This window comes from Halichoeres trimaculatus, unplaced genomic scaffold, assembly GCF_033239565.1.
Source record: "Halichoeres trimaculatus isolate MK-OKI-2021-1 unplaced genomic scaffold, fHalTri1.1 fHalTri1_scaffold_6, whole genome shotgun sequence".
NCBI classification, from domain to species: domain Eukaryota; kingdom Metazoa; phylum Chordata; class Actinopteri; order Labriformes; family Labridae; genus Halichoeres; species Halichoeres trimaculatus.
In genome coordinates, this window is record NW_027437184.1 from 12,892,877 (window position 1) to 12,918,724 (window position 25,848).

Consider the following 25,848-nt stretch of genomic DNA (forward strand, 5'->3'; position numbering starts at 1 on the left):
TTTGTATGGCTCATTTGTTGGTCATGGACACCAAACTTTTTTTGGCTTCAGTTATATTTTTACTATTTTTGCTCCTGTGTTTGTCTGGAGATCCCACATGTAACCATGGCTGCATTGTTTACATGTGAACTCAGCTGTAAGCAGCCTGTAGCATGTCAATGCTAACTGGTGCAAGGCCTGATGTCTTCCCACAAGGTGAGAAGGAGGTGAGGACGACGTGCTGGTTCTCAGGTGTGAGCTAAGAAGTGACGACATGAACCTGCCCTTCCATCCATTGTTATTGGGAACGTAAGATCTATCTCAAATAAGATGGACAATCTAGCTGTGCTAACCCAGCAACAGAAGGAATACCAGAGAGCAGAGCAGCATCATGCTATTCACAGACATGGCTAACAGAGCTAACATCAGACACCAACGCCATATTGGAAGAGCTTCACCTGCTGTGAGCAGACAGGATCTAGGAGACAGAGATGGAGCATGACTGAAGAAGCTCAGTCCTGGACCCTGTGGAGGTGGAGGCTGGCTGAACTGGAGAATGATGGACAAGCTGTCAATATCTATTTTCTTATGGACCTTTTTGCACTTTCTATACACTTTCTTACTTTTGTTTTCTTGATTGCTGCTGTGACTTCAATTTTGTTGTACTTGTTACAATGACAATAAAGTTCTATTCTATTCTATTCTATGGTGACACTGGAGGAGAAATAAATACTTAAAGTCAGTATTTAGTGAAAATGTTTGAACTGTGTTAAAATGTTAGACCTATGTAGGGACCAACACTCTGAAATTGACTAAAAATGGCCCCTATCCTTTTCAGTTCTCTATAAAAATACCAGATTGTACAGAAGGCAGGCAATGTGCGTAATAAAAGATGTAAGATAAAACAATAAAGAGCTGGACTGACAGGTGAGGGGTATTTTTAGCCTTTCTGGAGTTCAGTTGTGTCAAAACTTCAACTTTCTAAATAAAACAACAGCCAGCTTTCATGCTTCTGCTGTTGAGTCAGACACCATTCACACCCCCAGCTCGGGTGTTTCAGGTGTTTCAGGAGTGTTAAAACTGCCTGAATCATGCAGTAATGTGACAGGATTCAGAAAGGGTTTAAAATAGGTTTGTTATATCACAGCGCTGCCTCAACCCTCATGGAATTCATTAATGTTTCACAGCCACATGTTCTCCAAAACCAAGAGCTCGTTAGTGTTTTTAGGCAGATTTGAACCATCAATGCTGCTCCCCCTACAGGAAAGAGGAGAAACAATAGGAGCGGGAGAAGACACGCCACCCTCAGGCAGAGAGAGTTACTACAGTTATTTTCATACCTGTGCCTTTTGCAGGGAAACAGAGTGGCTATGTTTTCTTTTTACTGGTTATAATGAAATGTTTTAAGTCCCTTGGTTTGAGTACTCTAGCTTGCTGTAAGAATTATTTTTTTTAAAAAGGCTTTTGGGAGATGCTCTCTAGAAAGTGTCTAAAGATCTCCCACATTCTGTAAACAACACACATTTCAGAGTCTGGTTCTCTCATCTAGAAATTGTTGGAATTTATTGAGATGTCTAGACAGTGGGACACACATACAGATGATTCCTGGAAATGAGCTTACAACCAACTCATGTAAAAGCCACTAACAGACTGCAAAAAAAAATCAATGGACTTTTGGCCTCTCTTCCCCTTTTCCATCAATAATAAGCAACGTGATTTTTTTTTTTTTCAAAATATTATCTGTGCCAGACTTTTAAGGTGTGAGGTATGTTAAAAAGTGATACCTGCTTGTGAATATAGAATAGAATAGAATAGAATAGAATAGAATAGAATAGAATAGAAAATATTTTATTTATCCCTGAGGGGAAATTCAGGAGTCACAGCAGCAATCAAGAAAACAAAAGTAAGAAAGTGTATAGAAAGTGCAAAAAGGTCCACGAGAAAATAGATGATGACATCCTGTCCACCACTCTCCAGCCCAGCCAGTCTCCACTCCCACAGGGTCCAGGACTGAGCTTCTTCAGTCATGCTCCATCTCTGTCTCCTAGATCCTGTCTGCTCACAGCAGGTGAAGCTCCTCCAACATGGCGTTGGTGTCTGATGTGACCTCCGTTAGCCATGTCTGTGAATGGCATTATGCGACTCTGTCCTCTGGTATTCCCTCTGTTGCTGGGTTAGCATGGCTGGCTCGTCCATTTTATTGGAGATTGATCTTACGTTCCCAATAATGGTGAATGGAAGGACAGGTCGATGTTGTCACTTCTTAGCTCAAACCTGAGAACCAGCACGTCATCCTCACCTCCTTCTCCTCACCTTGTGGGAGGACATCAGGCCTTGCACTAGTTAGCATTGACATGCTACAGGCTGCTAACAGCTGAGTTCACATGTAAACAATGCAGGCATGGTTACATGTAGGATCTCCAGACAAACACAGGAGAAAAGTAGTAAAAAATATCGCTGAAGCCACAAAAAGTTTGGTGTCCATGACCAACAATGAACCATACAAAGTAATGATCCACTCCAAATACAAAGATGACGAAAAAGAGAGAAAAATTACAAGAAATGGACACAGAAGACAGAGCTCCTGCAACAGGCAGCTACTTGGGCAGCGGCTAGCAACGAAAAAAAAAAAAAAAAGAAAAGAAAAAAAGAAAATATGCATCCTGTTGTGGGCAAAGGTACCCATAAGGACAGCCAAGCACATACTGAGTTGGTTGTCATGTGGAATTAAGTAATAGCCAGTCTGGAGGCAAGTTGACAGAAGACGGAAGCCCAACAACTTCAGCCATGGAGACAACAGTGAACAAAGTGCACATAAAGTTGGGAAATATTCAGAAAATGAAGACCAAAAACAACCAAATGAGAGTCAAAATTTAGTTGAATTTACAACATGGGATCACAGCATCTGTGGGTCAGCAGACTAAAGCTAATGTTAGCGGAGTTAGCAGAGGTAGCACAGTCACTCACTGCTCTATTAGTTTAGACATAGCCTTCATACAACTTTTCATTTGATAATCAATAAATCCCAAACAGCTCCACCACTGCCATCTGTCATCTATGCTTGTTTACATTAGGGTAGCAGAGCATTTTAGCAGTAGCCATTAACTGGAGCTTACAGCCCCCTCTGATGGCTGCACGCTGCGTTTAGTTTGGACACATGACGAGCATTTTTTGTCTAGACCATAATTGTTACTGACAAGTGGATCTGGTGTTGCTTTGACCCGTTATGTCAGCCAAATGTGCCATGCCCAAGAAAATGCACACATCTCATCACAGGGCTGTCAAAAAGGTACTAAAAACACAGCCTGATGTGAAAAGCACTCACTGATCAGTAGGAGAGGAAGGGTTTTTCTTGCAGACTAAGGAGTGTATGTGAGGGCAGGGATAAGACTGTTTTTCCTGTCTGCAGCCTGAGCTGTAAACGTCTCTCTGTAAGAGGCTCTACACTGTCAGCTGCAGTCTGATGATGCCTGAGATTTAAATGCAGAGCGGCAGCCATCCTCCTCACAGTGACAAGTGCCACGATGGATTATTCCTGCTCCTCTCAGAGACACGGCATGATGTGTGCAGATTTCTACATTCTTTATTTTTATTTTCAGCTGACAAACACCTGCAGTGAGATGGCCTCCTGAAAACCCATGACGTGTAGTTTGTTTCCTATTATTTATTTTTGTTTTTATAGGTTTGTACTGAACAGCAGTACAGTTCAAATGTGACAGCGCTGCTGTAGCCATCCACATTGAAATCTCTGCTGGGACTCGTTGCTCTCATTGTGGTCAGGAAAAAAAGCAGGACATAAGTGACAGCAGAGATATAAACCCATGTCAACAAAAAACGATCACAATGAACAGACCACCTCCTCTGTCGTTATCTCTGCTGCTAAACCGTGATCAGATGGAGAGGGATGTTTCCGGAAAGTAAACAGCTCAGTAGTAATTGTTAACACAGAGATCGGGCAGCCAGCCCGCTCAGTCAGCAAACTGCAACCACTCTGCTCCATCAGGAAGGACGCCATCAGATACAGTATGAGAGAGAGACAGAGTGTGTGTATCTGTGTGTGAGAGAGAGAGAGAAAGAGAGAGGCCAGGGGCAAGTACTTTCCGATCAAAACAATGCTGGTAAACTGCGCCCATGCAAAGCCATTAATTTCTCCTCTCTGATTGAGCAGCAATTTGTGGTCGAAGCCTCAAACAAAAGCAGAGAGTTAGACTTATCATTACAGAAAGAGAGAAGAGAGAGAACAGATCTAAGTGCTGTGTAGGCAGTTTTTGCATTACTATTCTTTCTGAAACACAGAACATATTTTCAACCCCATTCCTCCAGTAGGATCCTGTCTGGGGCCGTTCTTATCTGCTGTTCTTGTTTATTTCAAGGGGAAGTAATGCACTGTAAACCCTAAACAAACCCGACCAAAGGGTGCCTTGAAACAGCGAAACAAGGGGGTACTTTGAAACAGACCAAATCACTGTTTGAAAGGGAAGAAAAAAGACATTAAAAAGAAATTATGCAATGAGCAGGATGGTACCTCGACAAACGCACTAATGGGGACTTTGAGGCAGAAGAAAAAAAAAATCATCAAACAGACTCTTAATGTAATCTTGAAGCAGACACTACGCCCAGGATAAAAAGTAAACGAACCCTGAACGCGCTGACGACAACCTTGGAGGGATGCTATAAGGTGATGTCTGATTATTTAAACAGAGTAGCATAAAAATGATGCAAACTTTTACCTTAAAACAGATCAGGGTCTCTAGACACCATCATCAACACAAATTAAAATGTTCAACATGACGCATAGAAAATCCTCAAACTGGTTGATAAGGGAGACCTTTGAAGAGGGTTGAGAGTACTTTAGACTGACCATTCTGTTGAAACAGATGCTTAAATGTATCTCAATTTAATTGGGTAACTTGAGACGGATTATCTATGATATTTTGAGACTCTTTGTAATGAACCCCAAGACGAATAGATGTCACAGTACAATAACTAATGTCAGTTAAATGTGAATTAAATACATAAGTAGATTATTATTACAATTTTATCCTTTATTTAACCAGATAAAACCCTCATTGATATTTGAAATCTCTTTTTCAAGAGGGACCTGGCATGGCAGCAGCAGACAGTCACACAATAAGAATAACAAATACAGTCAGACATCAGCACATCGAAACCAAGCCTTTCTGGAAACACCAATTCAAAACAAAATAAGGGGCAATCAAGAATTAAAACGGTCACATTATCCAAGGCTAGCTCTCTCCCGGTCCCTGAACGAAGTCTTAAATTCACCAATAGTGACCAGTTCTGTTAGTCTAAAATCCATTAGAGGGTACCTTAAAACAGTGACTCAAGGTTTGCCAAGAAAAATTATATTATGTATAACATGATGTGTGTTATATAAGAAGACAAAAGACTATGAAATAAATGCTCTAATCCTCTTTGAACCCTACAGAAATATTAACCATGGATTTGTAAAGACAGTATCTTAAAACGTTCTTAAGGGTACATTGAAACAGACCTGACCATAGCTACACAAGAGATGGAAAAATACCAAATAAAGAAGATACTTTACAGAACCTTGAAATGGTTACATACAAAGCCTTTTCTCATTTTCTTGGGGTACCCCCCAAACAGACATTAAAGTATTCACTCAGCTTTAAAGGTACACTGAACCAGACCACGCCTTTGCCCAATGCAAAGACAGTGTTAAAACACCCAAAGGTACCTCAAGAAACAGTACTATGAGTACCTTAACATATGTTAAAGGGTACAAAAATCAAGCACTTTAGGGTGAAACACACTCAGCAACAGGTTGGATAAGAAGAAAGCAGTCCCTCATAAAAAGCTTTGTGTTTCTGTTCAAACCATCAGAACTCAGGAGGGTACTTTAGAACTGACCAATGTTATGCATCGACACCTTAGGATGCCTTGATACAGGCTCTAACAGTTGCCATGTTGTTTCTTGGTTCTTTAACTTGTGATGCTGTATAATTAACATGAATGGGTACCTTAAAACAGTTTTTGAAAAGCTGCTTTGCAAAACATAAAATATGACCTGTGAAAAGAATCAAAGTAAGCGATGTTTCAAGCAGAAACTAAAGGCTACAGAAAACAAGAATAACCAGGTATATAAGAGTAGCAGAAAAGGGAACTGAGAGAAAATGAGGAACATACCTTAATATGCTCAAAAACTATGAAACAATACCATGAAACAGATTCCAGTCGTTTTCCATAATGCCTAACATTTCAAACCACTTACAGCATGAAATATAGAGGCACTAAGTGCACACAGACACAGACTGTAACATCAACTAATGAGCTGACATGAAATGAGACTGGACAATGGCCATGATCTACACCCACACTCCAACATACACATATGAGGGGCTTATTTCAGCTGCTCATCATCTCCCTCGTGAAGCATCTTTCAGTGAAGTCCTCACAGGAAGATAAAAACCGTTTGTCATCCAGACACGGACATGTGGAAGAAATAATGTCTGCAGGCTGGAGGGGTGAGGCTGCACAGCTGGGACGCTTCCTCCACTTCCACACTCTGATTTAAGAGTTTCAACTGTTCACTGAGGCCAGTTAGCAGCCGGCAGCTGGGAGGGATCCAAACAGAGGGTCAGGGCAGGTCAGACATCACACACCCAGAAAAACACACACAAAGTTTCTGCAGCTGTACAAGTTGATGTCTGATTAATGAAATTTGGGGCTGAAGGCGGGTGGTGCTAGCGCTGCAAATGTTGAGCACACATGGCGAAGTAATTTTACTTTGTTTGCTTGTAAACTCAGTAACCCCGCGTTTAGTTGTGTGAAATTAAGTGCACTGGCTAAAAACAATGACAGCAAATCTCTGTTCTAGAAGTATCAGAAGTATCTGCAGGATTTCTCTCACATCGGCAGCTAATAAATTAGCAGGGTTTCACAGTACACTAACCCCCAGAGGAGTTAAGACATTTCTTAAACTGGTCCAGATCTTTGTGTCTGGTCAGAGCGAGACAGACAGATAATATTTCTTATATCCAGACATTAAATTCCTCACAACTGTAGTCCAGCTTCTTTCCAGAGCTGCAAAGTGCTCTGTGGTTTGTCTTCCAGTCAAAAGAAATCAGAGGACTCTCAGAGGACTGAAAAACTGAACATCACAAAGACTCAGCCCTGGAGTCAGAGCAAAAAAATCCCGGTCTAATCTTCACAGCCTGGGGTGAAAGGTTTCAGAAGATTTTCAGAGCGAGCCTGGCAGAGACATTTGGCCGATAAACCCTCTGTGGCAAATCCACAAGGACCCCCAGATCCACACCAAAGGACAGCTGAAAAACTAAGTGAGGGTAGACTTAAAAGTTGTCTTTTATGGTTTTTTGATCCAATGAAAACAGATGATGTAAATTCCAAGAGCAAAAACATGAGTGGCTGTTAAAACGATTTTTTTTTTAAAGATTGGTACAAAATGGATCATTTTACAAAGTAAAACACAACCACATTAAAAAGCTTAATACATACAGTAACAATCCTCTGCTAGATCCTTTGTTTTCTGGCTTACACATAAACAGTTGGTCTGTTTATGTTGAAAATATCAGGAATCATCTCTAGTATATTTTTTTTTGCATATTATCAGTGGCTGTGCAGACACCTTTCACTCTATTCAAGAAAAGACAGTTGATCTAGGTACTGTTAATATAAAAATAAAATCAATAACAAGAATAAAAATGCTAAAAACGTCTGTTTAAATAATTCAAGTGAATGTTTAATAAAGATGCCTTAAGTTGGTCAATAACTTGATCTGTTTTTGAGCCACTTTGCTCTGTACAGTCACCATGTCTCTCCATCCATCATCCCTGTGATGCTGTAGTTGTGAGTGGCCTCAGTGATAAGGGGCACCCTTGCTAGACCTCTAGTGTAAAACAACCCCACTTTTTCAGATTAATGCCAAAGGAAAAAAGAAATAAACATCATATATTAAGATAGATAGGGTTGTAAATCTGTGCTCAATATGTCATTAGAATCAAATTCTTCAATAAATGTTTTTCATAAGCTAAGGTGACGCCAGGGATTGAATCCACAAAAAACATCTATACATGTAAAAAAAAAATCATCATGTTGACTCTCCATGTCATGGATAATAAGATAAGCTGAATCCAGCATTAAAAATGGAAACTTTCATGCGAAGATGATCCAAATATGATCCTTCACCCCCCTCCCTCACACACACTAATGTCCTATTTGGCCTCATGTCAACAGTCCTGCAGTATTTACACCCCCCTTCATTGACCTCTTTAGCTACTAGTTTCAGTTTCTATCCTCCCAAATCCTCATCCGCTCCTCTAAATCTGCCTCCTCCCCTCCCCCACCGTTGCTCACTGCGTCTGTCAGAAACTGATTTATTTCTCTTTTCAGTCATTGATTCTGGAGCATTTGAAAGATAGCTTAAAATCTAATCACTGTTATGATGTTTTATTGTCCTGGAAGTTTTTTCAAAAAGTTACTTTCAACCAAACTTGACCTGTTTTAACATAGCTGTTGAAGAAAAAGTCTGTTCTTGAAGAGAGTCAGGAGTAGAGTGTGAGCGAGGACATGCAGCTGGTCGGGAGTTCAGCCAGCAACTGCTGCAACTGGGACTTACAGCCTCTGTCTATGAAGCATGCTCCTGAACTGCTAAGCCAACTGGTGTTATATGCATGTATAACAGTGTGACAAAATAATAACAAAACAAGAAGACTGTAAAGGCCAAGAGCCTGTCCTTTGACCCATATCAAGATCTTCATTTTGGAATTTGGGGCCAAAGCTGTCTTCATTAAATAACTGTCACTCTTTTCTCAGCTTTTACGAAGAAGTCTTAATGTCTATCTACAGCAAAAACCATAATCAACCAAATCTGTTTTTTTCTTTTTAAATTTCCGCTTGAAGAACTTATTTTTTTGTCCCAAAAACTGATTTTGTGTCAGAATGAGCTCAGTGGATGTTTCTTTTTTACCTGTCTTAAAGGCTTGAAAGCAGATAGCAGCCTTGATTAAACACCTGATTTTTGCTCCATCTCTGTTGAGCTAAAAACTGTGTTTACACAAGAGTGCGTTTAATATCTGCTGTCAGAATAAACTTCATTAACATTAGACAAGTAAGAGCCCTGCTGCACTGAATGTCTCACAAAAATCATCAACCTCCACATGAATATTCATGAAAGTATCTCCTGACTCATTTCCAAAACATTTTGGATTAAATTTTTTAGGAAGCCAAATAAGTTATTGATGGACTGCATGAATAGGTAAAAGGGGACTCAGACACCATCCTGAAGAAGTTCAGATGGCTGCCAACACTTGGTGGATGCAGCCTGGTATGGTGAAGAGAACTGTCAAGTTTGCACTCTATGACCTCCTGCTGAACTCCTCCAAGAAGACTGGGTTATATAAACTCCTGTAACTTTTACAGGTTTTACATCAAAGTGAAACCAAAGGAGTTAGGGATAAATTTGCACACTGAAAAAAATGATAAGACTAAGGTTTCAGTCTGGATTGCTGTCAGTTTGGTGCTTTTAGAGTTCTGCACATTTTGGCGAGATATTGAATCTCTGACGTAACTGTCTTCTTGTTGTGAAATTTTGCTAAAAATCAGATAATATTTTCATTGCGAGTCTTTCTTTTAAAGGTGGTGACCAGGTTTTGGACAACATCAGACTACCCATAACCCCGACTTGTTTTCTGTGGAAAGTCCAAACCAAACACTTTAAAATAACCTTTCATTTAACTATAGGTTTTATTCCTGTAGGTCATGAAGAGGCAGTATTTGCCAGGCACCGCCCTGCCTGTTGTGGCTGCCTGTTGTGGCAGCTTTCTCTTCTTTGTCGGTTTCTTGTAATTTTTTCGTCTCTTTTTCGTCATCTTTGCATTTGGATTGGTTCATTTGCTGTTCGTGGACACCAAACTGGTTTTGTCTTTTGTCTTTGATATTTTTACTATTGTTGGTCCTGTGTTTGTCTAGAGATCCTCCATGTAACCATAGCCACATTGTTTACATGTGAAATCAGCTGTTAGCAGCCTGTAGCATGTCAATGCTAACTGGTGCAAGGCCTGATGTTTCCCCACAAGGTGAGGAGAGGGAGGCGAGGGCGACGTGCTTGTACTCAGGTGTGAGCAAAGAAGTGACAACATCGACCTATCCTTCCATCCATCGTTATTGGGAATGTTAGATCTAGCTCCAATAAGATGGCAAGTTAGCCATGCTAACCCAGCAACAGAGGGAATACCAGAAGGCAAAGTAGCATCATGCTATTCACAGACAAGGCGCAAGGAGCGAACACCAGACACCAAGCCACATTGGAAAAACTCCACCTGCTGTGAGCAGACAGAGACTGAACAGACTGCTGAAGAAGCTCAGTCCTGGACCCTGTGGAGGTGGAGGCTGGCTGACTGGAGAAATATGATTAAGCTGTCTTCATCTACGTTATGGACCTTTTTGTACTTTCTATACACTTTCTTACTTTTGTTTTCTTGAGTGCTGATGATTTTCCCCTCCGGATAAATAAAGTATTGAGTATTCTATTCTATTCTATTCTATTCTATTCTATTCTATTCTATTCCAGTGAAACTGTTTGAAATAAGGTAAAAACTCCCCACTGTGCCGCCAAGACAGAGCAAACTGTGTTTATATCCACAAATACAGGTTTCCTCCCAGTGTTTAGATCCAACTGTTGTAAGACACAAACACACGACACAGTGACTCTGTTGTCACCACAGCCTCTCGTAAGCTCTCACACAGAAAACAGAACAATCAAACACACAGACCAGAGTGATCTTGTCTCCCTCTCTACTCGTGTCTCTGCCTCTCACCCTCTCTCAGTCCCAGGCTGTGATGACTCAGGGGTCCACAAAGGACAAACGCTGACCTCCGTCCCTCCACCCATTGTTTACACACACTCAGAGGGATGACGAGGGTGTGTTTATGTGCTGCTCGCTTCTAAGAGGAAAATGAAGTGTGTTTGTGTGGCTGACGGGGATAAAGAGAGGGAAAGAGCATAAAGTTTCCAAAATTATCAGTTTGTCTTTCAGTCAGCTCTCTGGAACAGCAGAGGGGTGTAAGCATGTACATTTTTATTTTTGATGAAGTACACAGGCAGGAAGGATTATCCCAGGAAAAGCAGGAAGTTAAATGCAAATCAGAGAAGGATGAGAACATTTAGAGAGAGAACAAGTAATAATAAAAAAAAAGCTGCATCTTAACTGGAAATGTGTGCAGAAACCTTGATAATATGTAGTTCAAAATGACAACAAATTATATGATGTAAACTATGAACAGTGACAATAAGTTGACCTTAGCAGTTATCTTGTCAAACATCTGATTCTGCAGAGCTAAAAACAAAGACAGAGCCGCAGTAAAGCCTGTTCTGTTCAAAGGTTAACTGATTTAAAAAGCCATTACACTCAGTCCACAGGTCATATGAGCGGTCCTGTCACTGTAAATAGAGACTGAACTACATTGACTTCCAATCAGAATCCAGTCGCTGAGGCAGCATGTCCAGGTCTGATGGTTTTTTGTTCAATAAAACAGCAGACAAAGTGGTTTCAAGTCGAGCCAAGTCCGATTAAAGACAAAACTGAAGTTCCCTTTGTGGCCGCTAGAGGCAGACTGCGAAAATAGGATGCTCTCCTTCCAGCTACATGTGAAAATGTCCAACTTCAAGAACAGGTTTACACTTAGTAGCATAAGATAATTAAGGGCTATTTTCTATGTCCCTCAATCATTAGAATAATGTAAAGGTATATATTTAAGCATATTTAGGGTGTGACAGCTGGGATCTGCCAGCTGTATGGTAGATGTTATCTCAGTAATTCAGTAGCCAAACTTCAGTTCTTTTGGCAATGTTCAAAATCTTTCTATGAAAATATCAGACAAATAAGGGCCTGTGTCCACGATCAGCAATTTTGTTTTGGGTGGAGACTGAAATCCTGTGTGCTAACTATGTATTTTACTTTAATGGCATTTCACAAAGTAAAAACAAGTGCTAAACGCTGTACTGTAGACCTGAAAGTTGTAACTCTGAAAGAATGAAAAAGGGTCCTGTCTTGTTTACATTCATACAAGCATCATCAAATGCATTGTTATTGATGTGGTGGGATAAGTAAAAGTGATATCAATGAGCATAGCAGTGTTTCATAAGTTAAACTGTTAAAACTAGTAGGGGAAAATACTGTCGTTGCATCTAAAATAGCTTAAAACTGAGCTGCATTGTGTTTTTTATAGAATACAGAGCCGCCAGTGGGGGAAACACAGTGATACAGGCTCATGTAATAGTCCATTGTACTTTTCCAGAGTTGGCTGTTTAAAACACATCAGGCCGTTATTGACAAAATGTGCTTTACAAGGACATATCATTCTGTCTTCACTTCTGTTTTGTCAGGAATCTAAAAAGACCATCCTCTCCCTCACACCACAGTCTTTTCCAGCCCCCTTCAGTCCATTATTCAGCGATGGCCTTGAGGCAGGCTTGTTCAGCATTAGCATGACTCTTACAATACAGCTAACGAAAGCCTCACTGAGAGAAAGAGCGACAAAGAGCAATCCACACACTGGAGTTATTGGGATACCTAATGCACACCAGCAAGCACAGCTTTTCTCTCACCTCGAAGAGTCATCGTTCAGTTTCCTCTTTTCTCACAGTGGATGAATCAGACTCTTGTCACCACTTCAACACATGATTGACACTTGTCTCTGTCCATCAAGATTAAAATGCAAAATATAACAACACAGGAATCAGTGTTCAAATACTCAAACTCAAACTGAGACTCAGATGCATGAAGAAGCAGATTTTCCTGCAAAAGTAAGCCTCGCCATCTGAATGCTGGACTGCAGTGTGTGAGTGTGTGTGTGCTTCAAACTGTACTACTCTTGGCAGATGTCACATTGAACTTGAACAGTCTGTTCATCTAAACCAGACTTCTGTTCTATGATTACTTCTGTAACTTGACACTAAAAACAGCAAAGAGACATTTTCAGCTCTAAAAAGTAGCAACAGGATCAGAACAACAGTTACATGAATCCACAATACAAGAGCTCAGTACTTTGACCTATCAGTGGAGTTTGGAGGGAAGCTGGAATGTAGAAATTAAAACACAGGTTGGTTCTGGTTGAAGGAAAAAGGTCTACCACTGTTGGACTAAAGTCTCTAATACTGTTACTCTTATCTGCTCCTGTCTGTGACAGGAACACAAACGTTTTCAAAAAACAAGCTTTTTCTTTCAAAGCCAGACTTCATGGACCAGACTTTCAGCTAGGGATGCACATAATATCAGCAAGTTATGGGTATCAGACAGTACTGTCTGAAAAATACAATATTGGATATCTACCAACACTCAAAATTCCCTTGATATAATAAACTGATAAAATAATTGGATGAAGCTGCAGTTGTTTTTTGAAATTCTTTGTGTTTTTGCTTGCACAGTTCAGATTGAGCAGTTATGTTTACTGACTGTCGATTATGAAATTGGCCAAATTCGCGTGGGTTGTATCGTTATGATTTTCTCAGGAACAGCATAATTCAGCTTTCCAGTAGAATTTTTCTTTTTGATTTTTTTTTGTTTGAAAGAAATTGTCATAAACAAATATACAGTTTCAAGTATATATTGTTCCTATTTTGCACAAGAAATGAACATTACATAACAAAAGTGATAAGAGTATGCAACATAAAACAATATGCTACTTCCATTGCAGAAGACAGTTGATGTTCTCTGCATTGTGTGCGCAGAAAAAAATATTGGTATCGACTACATGAGTAGTTAAATATCGGCATATCTGATATTGGCAAAAAAATCCAATATCATGCACCCCTACTTCCATCACCACATGGGACTTTCAGGCTAAGTATTGGATAGAAGTTTTGTCTTTAAAGTTAAGAGTGGTTCACTTTTAAATGATTTCTGCCTGTGTTCTTGCTTCATAAAGGGATGAGTCCTGTTGTAATTTAAATAAACTCAATCTGTGAAATCATGTCTAAAAATAAGAGCTGACTGACTTCTCCAATCCGGCCAATTTTTTATCTCCCACTTCTTCTCTTCCTCTGGCTCGGAAACTGTCAGTGCAGAGTGCAAATGATTCAGCGAGAGGGAAAACTTGAGAAAATCTCTTTAGCCTCAGCGCTCGCCGGCTGAACTCAAACCTTTGACAGCAGCAGAAAAATGACAGGCTGACACTCAGCCTGACACTCTGACTGTTTCATCTCACTTCACTGACTCCATGTTCTTACGAAGAGGACTTATTACTGTTCATTTAACAAAACCCTGGACTCATCAGCTGGCTTTTATAGATTTTCCCGGCTGAATGAAAGGCTGCTGAAATGTTGCACTGGAAGTAGATGAAATTGTCCACCTGCCTCACAAAAACTGATCGATCCATTTCTTCATGACCACCTGGGTAGAGCATGATGTGTTGAAATGTCCCAAAACGACTGATTTGAGCTTTCTTATCATTCTTATTTAAACACCTTTAAGTTCAAGCTTCTGGTCCTGCAAAAGTTCACTCTCAAATACTGCAATCAAAGTCTTTCTCAAGACCAGGACAAACTCTGATTACTGATGGCTACCATACTGAATTTTTGAACTGGATTGAAAATGGTATCCACCAACTTTACACTCATGAGAGTATGAGAGCAGCTTGAATTGGACAAACCAAGAAGGGAAACCACCGGTAAGTGGCCAATACCATCAGCTGGATGGGATATCACACAGGCTGGACAAAGAGAATTATTTTTTTCTTGCATCACAACATCATTATAGAGTCCACATGGGGTGTTCAGCCACAAATGACACTATGAGGTGAAAATCAAATACTGAACATGTCATGTGATGTTCAAATTGTGTAGTTTTGTAAATGTTTGATGAGGGTGATGTCTATTAGATCATGTATTTTTTCTTAAAGATGATGTGAGGAGGATCTGTTTTAATTGGACTGCCTCGCCACCTTCTGGCCCGGAGACTCACGCAGTGTCCTAAAGATGTAATTTTTAGCCAGGCGTGCATTTGTTTTGGAACAAATTTTCTTTGTTCAAGACAACTTTTTACCTAATACAACACAACGAGGTAAGGTATCTATCAGTAGAGTTATGTAGTGCCGATGTTTGAAATGTGACAACAAGCAAATTAAAGTTCGTACCGTACGTCAGTAGCTGACTATATGTAGCGCTAATGACAGCCTGATGCTGTGAGACGTGTCAGTAAAGTGAAACGTTAGTGAATCCTAGTCATGTCAAATTTTCTTTGTTCAAGATCAGCAGAATAACTGCTGCATGTGGATTGGAATTGCCATTGTTACAAACAGCTTAGCTCTTGTGTTAGCCTTTAGCTCTGGCTGTATCACTCTCCCGTTTAGCTTTCTTCTGCTCTTCTGTCCTTTTTTTGTCTGACAGTTGGATCCTGTGTGCACCATTACTACAAAATTAATCCAAGAAATCATTTTCAGCAGAGAAGCTAATAAGTAGCATTTCCAAATAACCTACATTAGCACCAATAATGTCTTTTTAAAGTGTGGATTATGATCAGGCATATGTTTAGAAGGGAGACTGTTTCAAGATCACTTTGAAACTCCTCACAGTCCCCTTCAAAAAAGGTGATGTAATGAGGTAATTTTAGAAATATCAGAGACGTAAGTGAAGAGAGCAAATAAATCAGGAGAAACCAACACTGAAACCAACCTTTTGAGTTATCTGCAAAGAGAAGAAGATAAACTAATTAATCGTGTCGTTATCTTTGAGGGGGAGAAGTTTTTTGGACCTACTCAAAAAAAATTAAACACTGACATCGCAGTAATGGTTGAACTTCAGTGGAGACTGTCACTGGTTACCTCCAGATGTCAAAGTGATAGCTAAAACATTCAGGAAAGTTTTCAAACAGAATAATTCAAGGATGAAATTTGTCTAAACAAACCCACATCATTAGTTTCCTTGGAAAGAGTTTGTACCAACTCTGTCTTAAGTAAGCATAAGTGGTCGCTTAAAAAACACCCACAGTACATAAAACTGCAGCAACATCTAGAACGACAACAAACCACCAAAACTATTTTTTTCTGTGGTCCACATTGGCCTTTGGACCTTTTTGTTCTTAGTCTTGAGATCATAACAGCATGTTTGATGGATAAATCATCACCTCCTACTATAACGTTTAGCCTCCTGCAGTTACCCTCCAACTTTGGTATGCTAATAATGAATTTTATTTTGTGCAATTTCTCCCTGCCCAGTGAAAAATCAGTAAAATATCAGTGTGTCAAAGAGGCCCGAGGTGCTTTTTATTTACCGACTTCATTATCACCCTCCTCATTCCTCATCAACACACTGACCTCAACCTGACGCCGCTGACTGACCCTCAAATCTCACGTTTCTCTGTGACATTTACTGAAGGTCATGACCCCATTATGAAACCACGGTGAGTTACCAAGCAGGAGGAGAAGACAAAGAGATGGAGCATTCCAAGCTTATGACACTCCAAGTGGTTTTAAAGAGTTGATTTTAGAGAAAAGAAATCAACCTGTTTAAATACATCCAAAAAAACAAGAAAATGAAGAAGATGCTATAAACTGTTCTCCTCAAGTTTAAAATACTCTTTAAGTGACTCAGCCATAAATGTTGCAGCAGCAAATTAAGAGTCCAGGGAGAGGAGGCAGAGCTGTGTTTCATAAATCAGACATGATGGAGGCAAAAGCCTGGTTTACATGTTGTATCACTGACCCTGTTTCTGTATTAATCTGTGAGAGAGGAGGCTGAGCACAAAGAGACAAAGAGACGAAGACCACATGTCTGCTAACATCACAGCAAAATGTGAACAATGAGCACAAGAGGAAATGTAGCAGGAGGAGAATGACTGAGTGAATTTAGATTATCAGACGCTGACTGTGTCCTCAATCTTCACAAGAGGTCAGAGGTCAGGCCTTCTCTCCTCACTGTTCAGGTCTTCTTTTTGCATTAAGTAGACATCTGCCTCCCAAGAAAAACCCAAACCCAGACTGCCAAAGAGCATGACCACTGGCTGTTTTTCTTTTTATCAGCACTGTTTTGTTTTTCCTTTGACCTCGACCAGCTCTCATGAGGGTAACCAACCTTGAATCAAACCTTAGAGTGCATGAAAGCTTCCCCCCAGGGTAAACACAGAAACTACATTAATAAATGACTAGCAGGGTTACAAAATGTGAGCAGGGAAGCAGAAACAGGAGCTGTAATGTTTGTTGTTTAAAAATGAGTAAAAGCATCAGATCAAATGGTTATAATTTGACTAAGACTTTGTCCACCCTCACCTCGGCTCCTCTTACTGATACATTTCTCTCCTTTGTCATCACGGCAGAGGTGACTCTCCAGGTAATGGCTTCTTCAAACAGCTGGAGGGGGACAGAGGGTCATGTGACAGTAGCCTGAGACCAATCAGCAGCCACAGAGCGCTCAGCATTCCTGAACATCTGCTGGTTGTTTGATATTGGATAACCCTGAACGCTCACTGCCCTTTTCATAAAGTCACCTTCGCTACAGTCTGACATTTGAGGGCAGACATTCTTTACTTTGTCCCGCAGGCGCTGGATGAATCAATTATACCATCTTGTGATTTGGAGCTGTACAAATGAAGATTGATGATAACAGCCTGCAAAGACAATCATCCTGTGTCTTACTCACTAACCTTTTCACATTGAATATGTAAGCATGAGTAACCATGCATCACCTAAACCTGCAAGTGTTTTTAAGATTCTTTCCAATACTTCCTGCTGCTCCTTTCCCGAAACTCACTTGATTCTGTTCTGATGCAACCACATGTTGATGAAAAATATTTCCTGCTACCACGGGAAACTTTTCATTTTACAAAAAGGAGCCACCAACAAGGTAAACACAGCCCCCCTGCAGTGAATTTGGCCTAAAAGTGGGGCACACTTTTCAGGAAAAGACTGATTAAAATTGGGACTCAAAGAAATGCAGTCAGTAGCCCTTTCATATTCAGAATACTAGCCATAACAGTTGCGCAAGGCCATGTAAACACCAATAACCCGAAAACACCCCAGGTTACTCCTTTTCTAACCCTTAATAATTGGTCATGTATATGCCTATTGGGATATCCCCATCAAAAGGGACATTAATTTGTGTTCTGAGCATGTTCTGTCTGCAAGGAATCTTGGTCTTTTGAGTGCAGGAAGTCCGCCGTGCTGCTACTGTTGTTGTTGCTATGAACACAGCAAGACGAAGCGGAGATGACGCGCATTGCATCGTGGCATTCTCTGTGTTGTCCGTGTGTCGCTGTTTTGATCAGTGTACTATGAAAAAAGGAATAACTTTGATTGTATGTAAACATGTTATTCTGATTGTTTTACCCATAGATTGTATAAAATATGGATGCAGTCTCGCCAACGTCACCCGTCTGTTCCTGAAACGGAAAATGAAGCACATCGGCTATAGCGGCCATATTGGTAGTGGCAAGGGCTTCGCCTACAGCCGTAGGGCGCCTGTCGGTCACGTGACCCTCAGGAAATAAAGCAGTAGCTCTCTAAATTGATTACAATTAATCCTCTGAAAGCTGTGAATATAAGAGAACGTTTCATGGCAGCCTCTTCAGTATTAGTCAGCATATTTTCCCTGTAAACCTTTAAAGAGTTCTGCTTCAGCAATAACCAGTCCACTTTTCTGTCTCATTGGACAGATTTTCATCTTGCCTCATGTTACAGATCCACAGTCGTAACTCAGCTGCAGGACAAGCTAATGGCGCTCTTGTCAGGATCACTTTGGCATTATCATCAACATGGCCGACTCATCCTTCAGCTGGATCTCTGCTGCTTGTTATCACTTAAATTTCTGCAGCCAGCTCTCAGATGCTCTCAGCTTATTGAGTATCGAGGCCTCAATCGGTCACTGTGGTCATGGCTCCAGGCGACGCAGAGAGCCAGGCAGAGCTCAGTGTCTGAATAAGGAGCTGCTGAAGTGTTAGAAGGCCTGGCTGAGATAAGGCTGCTCACGGAGGACGAGCTCTGTGCGAGGATGTCGTGTAATTAACGAAGAACCTCGACAGCTTCTTGTTGCATTAAAAACAGGCTCATGATTAATTCTGCTACAAAAAGAGCAAGACACAGGAATTACATCCTCACCAGATAATAAAGAGGGTGAAGAAGACTGAGAAGTTAATTACAAGGCAGAAATAAAGGATGTCTGACTTTTACAGCTGCAAGTTAAAAGAAATACTACTGAGCTCTGTCTAATTTACTTTAAATGGGAAACTCAGGAATTGTTTCAATGTCGATTTGTCCGACCCTTATATTACCTATACTTTCTGATTGATTGTTGGGTCTACAGTGTAAGAAAGGAAAAAAATAATCAACAGAGAGGTTCCAAGTACTGGTGAAACCGGTTCATTCAATAATTCAAAATTTCTATCCGACAGTAAGTTGTAGTTACAAGCCAAACTTAAAGCTACTGTGAGGAGTTTTTAAATGTTTCCTAGACTGACAGAAATGAACAGTAATGACTCTTTATGCGCTACAAGCAAACAAGATGTTCAACAAGGAGACTAAAAAGTTAAAGGCCTGAGACCACTGTGAGGGGGTAGGTGGCACATCAGGTGATTGACAGCACACACACACAAAAAAAGACTTAAATCGCTCTTTTAGTATTAGACACAGAAAAGATTCACAGTCAGTGACACAAACAACTGGTATAAGAAAGCAGGATGAGAGTTTTGTGACAAGAACAGCTCAGAGATAAGAAGTGCTGCTTTGTCCACAGGGGGCACCAAAATTGATAAAAACGTGTAGTTCCTGACAGGAGCTTTAAGAGATACAGTTTGAACAAGTCAGATACTGTATCATAAGATTTTATCCACTGTTCTGGAAATAAACTTTCTGATCCAAACAAGTCAGACTCCTTACTGTTAAAACGAACTTCTTATAGGAAACATTTGTATCATTCAATTATATCAAATATTTTGATGTAAATGGCTTTCCGTAGTTAACAGAGTCCAAATGGATTAAAGGATTTCCTATTATTGTGCACACTAGCCAGGCTGAAATTAATCCCCTTCTTCACCACTTTTCAGTTAATCCTTTGATCTTAAACAAAGTCAAATACACTGATTAGTGTTTCTCCAATGCAAAGTTTGTTTGTTCATACTGAAAAAAGCTCCTCTGTCTACTAATGATATCTCACAACTCACAGAAAACAAAACCATACATTTAACTCTATCTGAGAAGGGTCAGAAGTTGACTTTAAAATAAAATAAGTAATTGAACAAAAGCGCCATAAAGCATAGCAGATCTTTGAGTGTTTCTAGTGTCTAGTATTCAACACAGCCACATAAATAATTATAATACTTTACTGGAAGCCTTAAGATCTAAACGACTGCTCCTGAGGTCAAGGATTGACGACTAGAGCACTGATAGACCTTTAAAAAAATCTGGCAGATGCACCATGACTGTCCACACCCCATTCAAGCCTACCTTACTGAAAGATAGTTAGTGGGGCAGAGGGGGGTTATGGGGTAGTGGGGGCGATATCCCGTGTTGTTTGGGGTCAGCAGTGTTATGAAGTCTCTGCCTTTGTTCAAATCTCATCAAGTGTGAAAATTGGGGGCAGGCCTGAGGCCTGAGCATCATCCCTCTGCAGCGCAGGATCATCTGTCAGAATAAGCAAACATTTGAACGGCTTTACAGGAGGCATTAACCTTTGGGTTGAATGTTGGCAGCTCTCTCTCTCACATGTACAGAACTGCAGCGTCTCATACTAACAGGGTGCCAGACGTCATTTACACGTTTACAGTTTTCTGAGAAGCAGAGAGATGTGTGAGTGGAAAAAGCATCATTTCCTGATCAAATCAACAGCTCAACGCGCCGGTGACAAGGATGTCTGGGGATTTTAAGCAGTGTTGTGGATAAACCAACCAAAGAATAATGGTTTAAATGACTCCAATCGTGCATCTTACTCTAACAGAGTCATGCAGTTTTACATTTTTATAGACTTTTTACACCAAAGCCTTCAACAGCACAAGAGTAGCTCCTTTTGTGCAACATATACCCTTGTTCCAACAGAGGTTTGTCGAAAAAAAAAAAAAGCTATATTCATCATTGTGAGATATCACAAATACAAGTTTTTGATGTGGAGCTGTAAAAGTGTTTCAAGGAACCAAAATGTCAAATTTATTTTAAAGAATATCTTTCTCAGGTATCAAAAGAGAAAAACTGGTGAAAGTCTGAGTGTGGTTGATCCAGACTGAACTGAAAGCAGAACTTCATACTTGTTTTGGAACATTGAAGTCCCCTTTTTTGGCTTCTTGTGTCCAGCTTGAACTTTTGCCTCAGTTCTGTTGAATACAAGAAGGGGTTTTCTTAAAAAAACACAAATGACTCAACTGGAAATCTTTCTTGCACAGTTAAAAATAATGTTTTAGAAACTGGGACTTGAATGAAACTAGAGGTGTGTAACAGCCTCTGTTTGATAAAGAGGCCCCGATACAATGTACCAATCTGAACATATGGATTTACAGCCCTAAAATATATCTGATTTTGAGGAGTAAAAAGACCCCCAAAAAGCCTTAATCTTAAAGGTCAGAAACTAATGATTCAATACATTTGGTATTAATCTCCCAATGTTTTAAATTATCAGAGTTACAGTGACATACTGTCATTGCCAGAGATCTACACTTTCCAAATTAGAGACAAAAAGTGGAACCAAAACCAGAATCTTCCTCCAAACAACACTCACCACAAACTGAAAGCAGAACCAGGGACTGTTTTCAAGCAAAGTGACCTTATTTAGCCTAATGACCAGCAGCAGATGGTCCAGGTTCACATTTCATGGTTAAGATGGTGACTAGAGAGAGCTTGACTCCAAATGGGAGCTGTAATTGGAGTTAAAATCACAATAACGCTCCAGTGATTAGGAAATACAAAGTCACTCATGGGTCAAAAAGTGTGGACACACTTGGCAACCAATAACACAACTTAAAGCACATGCATCAATCATATAGGCTTTAAAAGGAACTGAGGATGAGGCCATATAAAGGGGCCAGAGACTCTGCTTCAGGAATCTCAATGCAGCCAAAAAGCCAGTTTTACAGAGAGTGGTGGAGACCAAAAGTAGAGATTAAAAGAACAATAATTGACTTAGATTCATCAGGTGCAAAAAGTATCAATAACCACCAGTTGTGCTCCTCAGGACAACTTGGTGTTAAAATAAGCAAGTATTATGACACATCATGACACTCAAGCACATGACCAATACCTGGTTTACTAACAAGATAATTTTACAGCATCTTTGTTTAAATTGAGCCTGCCCCCAGGCCCCTTGGAACTGTTGATAAGAACAACAAGTCAAGATAAAAAAAAAAAGGTTTGAAGGTCTAATTTTTGTACTGGAAAACAATGACAGAGTAGCTTACAGTTCCTGTTCAAACATCTGCAGGAGCAACTACTGATCCACCATGATCAAGAGCAAGTTACAGATTAACTTTAAATCTACAGAGCAGCTCAAAGTCAAATATTTCCCCTTCTATCAGACCTTTAAACAACAAAATCTTATCATGTCCCAGCCAATCATACAGAGAGGGCGAGAAGTCTTTCACATAAGATTTTAAAATAGCCTTGTAGCTTCTTTTTCTGAGAATGATTTTGGCTAGAGTTAAAAAAAAATGAATGTGTGAGAACACAATGTAAGTGTTTGTATGATATTAATCTATATGTTGTTTTTTCAAAGTATTTTAATGAGGAACTGTGACATTCTTTATAGTTACCTAATAAAACAGAGTATTTTCACTTCCACACTTCAGTAGGCTCTGCGTTGCCTCCTCTTACACTATTTCCAAGTGAGGAAAGGCCACAAAGGGTGACGATGGAAGCCCCCCCTCCTCCCCTCTTTCCCCTCCCACCCGCCGGCCTCGCCCCTCTCCTCTCCGCTCTCGTTTTGGGGATGCAGGGTCTCATCCATATCTCTGGACCAGGCCCGTCCACCTCCCACACACACTCACACACGCATCGCCTTACATAAAATCATGAAATTGCTTCCAGCTGGCTGAGAGTGAACCTGGTCCCGACAGAAACTGAGAGGAAACAAAGCGCTACCTCCGCGTGCACAATTATTTGCCCAGTGCGCACTGCACAGTGTTGCACAGCAGCGCATATTGGCCCCACTCTGCAGTGCAGCCCAGTCATGTCATGAAACCTGCTACCTTGTGTTTTATGACCACAGAAACTCTCACTTTCTCTGCCCTAAAACGTGCTCCACGCGTACAGGGCTACGTAATGCGCTTAAAGCTGCGCGAGGAATCTCAGCTGCAGATGAACTCGTGCGTCCTGACAGCAAGAGGACTTTAACACCCAGCCTGTAGTTCTCACACAGTCCGGGTGTGAGGAGAATGATGCTGCTGTGACCTGCGCTGCGCATCCTCATCGAGTACCAACCCGGACAGGAACCCCCCAGAGAGGAGAGGAGAAAGGAAAGAGAGAAAAGGGGAGAAAAGTAGAAGAAGAAAAAAAGACTGGGGGACTTACCAGTCGGTGTCCGAGGTCTCGTCAATGACGTCCTGGTAGGCGGTCAGCAGGGCCAGTCTGTTCTTGCCGAGATTCACAGCCATGTTTCTGTCCCTGCAAGCATCCAGACCGCTGCTGATGGAGAGAGACACGGAATGAGACTACAGAGGGACAGAGAGGAGGTGGAGGAGGAGGAGGCTCTGACTGGTGGAGACAAAGAGAGATTGCGGTATCTGACAGGTCCTAGCGCCGGAACATTACAGGCCAAACGGTTAGATAGGTCCTAGTGCCCAACAGGGATCCTCACCTGCAGTCAAGACAAAATGTAAACGGTCGCTTCCTAAAGGGGCTGTGAGGAGTTTGAAAGTGATCTTGAAAAAGGCTCCCTTCTAGACTTATGCCTGATCGTAATCCACACTTTAAAATGAGATTATCAGCGCCAATATTGCTGCTTACAGGTCATTTTAAATTGCTACTTCTTAGCTTCCAGGACGGTCATCCAGGACCTGAGTGATTTAAGGCACTCTAGGTCTCTATGACAACATCACGCTGACAAAGTTTAGTAGTGAGAAGAGATAAAACACAGACATATGTGTTTTTCTCTGCTTAAAAGGGGTTTCTATGATTAACTTTGAAGTGATGGTGGACACTGGAGCCAAACTGTCAGACAGAAATAGAACAGAAGAGCAGAAGAAAGCTAGACAGGAGAGTGATACAACCAGAGCTGAAGGCTAATTAGCCTTTAGCTCGGGCTGTATCACTCTTTAACACAGGGGCTAAACTGTTTGTGATAATGTTCATTCCAACCTACAGTCAGCAGTTATTCTGCAGTGGACTGTTCAAACTTGAGAGTCTATCAATAAAATGAAGAGTGAGGTTACATTAGCTCTGATTGGTAGATGACTTGCAGGACAAAGCTAACCAGGATTCACAAACATCACATTACACAAACTTGTCTTAAAGCACCAGGCTGCCAGCGGCGCTAAATATAAACGTTTACTAAACTACCTTCAAACTGACAGTGTTTGCTTGTTGTCACGTTAGCCTTCAGATACGTCAGAGCAGGGGGCTGCCGATGTCGCTAACATATAGGCTACTACAACGTTTGCTTGGTGTCATGTTTCAAACTGTAGCACCATGTAACTGTCCTAATAAATACCTTACCTTGGCAAATGGTATCCAGTAAAAAGTTTTCTTGAACAAAAAAAAATTGTTTCGATCCCATCTCCATTTAATCCCAAAACAAACACATGGCTCTATAAAAGTAATTCACAACAGTGTGTGGAGACTCCAGGCCACAAGGTGTCAATGGAGTGCAATTAAAACAGATCCTCCTCTTAGCATTTTTTAATAAGTGCATGAAAGCAAAGAAAATTCATTTATTTACATTTTTTTCACTAACTTTGGCAGTCATCCATGAATTTCAGTTCCAGGGCAGAAATCTTCTGTGTAATTTTGTTTCAGTCTTTAGGGTTGGTCTTAAAAATTGATCAAATAACATAATCTGAAAAACAAAGATTAAAGATATTTTTGGGGTTTGTTGTCTTGAAGCAACATTGTACACTGTAATAGGGAAAAAGGGAGTTATTTATATTTCAACACGTTTTTTGTTTTTTTTGTTTTTTTCAAAAACACATCAATAATACTTGATGGCCTCAACAGTTTACAATGCATGCCATAAAAAGCATAAAACTGAAAAATAACTCTTTAAAAAAAAAAAAAAAAAAAAAAGTTTCATCTCTTAACATTGCCTGCAGGCAACATTGTACCATTGAGGAACACCACATTGGAATGAATGTTTCAATGAGTCCAAACATATTTTTTTACAACTTAACATGAACTATTTAACAAAAGACTTCACTTCTGTGGCTTTCAGGGCACAGACTTTTCATTGTGGGAAAAAAAAATGTGTGGAGGCCTGTGCTCTGTAAAGAAGGCTCACACAGTTCACTCTAGTAAACCAGAACCTACAGTCTAAGTCTGATCTTTACCAAAACTAACATCAAATTTCCAGGTGAAAACTTTAGAGGTGCAAAATAAAATTTACTGACCAGTTTGTAAACCCAAACACACAATACCAAAATGTTTTTATGGTGAATCCGTAATGGTACAGTGTTGCCTCAGGGCAACATTTGTGTTTTTACATGTTTCCTTAAATTGATTAGCAAATAAAGTAGATTAAACTATTAGAGATTAAGCTATACTTGTCTATTAATATGAAAATATTTTTTTTTCTAAACTGAGAAAGGTGTGGTAAAAAAAAATAAAAATAAAAGTCATTGAATAGTTTTGAGGAGAGAATTGGTCAAGTTTGTCCTTGCAAGAAAGTCTGCAAAAAAGGGATTCTGTACCTCCAGAGGGTCATATGACAAATTCAAACAGGTCATATGACAATACAACTGGAATGTATTG

General features: G+C 40.3%; 1 protein-coding gene across 4 annotated transcripts in view; it reads right to left on the reverse strand.

Annotated features, from left to right (window-relative positions):
• The window catches only part of dbn1 (drebrin 1), a 102,483-nt gene extending 78,872 nt beyond the window's left edge, over nucleotides 1-23,611 (reverse strand). For all 4 annotated transcript variants that reach the window (XM_074671791.1, XM_074671790.1, XM_074671789.1 and 1 more), the window contains exon 1: nucleotides 23,458-23,611. In XM_074671791.1, coding sequence (XP_074527892.1) covers nucleotides 23,458-23,540 — 83 coding nt within the window. In that variant the 5' untranslated portion in view covers nucleotides 23,541-23,611. The remainder of the gene's footprint in view (nucleotides 1-23,457) is intronic.
• Between the last annotated feature and the right edge of the window lie 2,237 nt (nucleotides 23,612-25,848).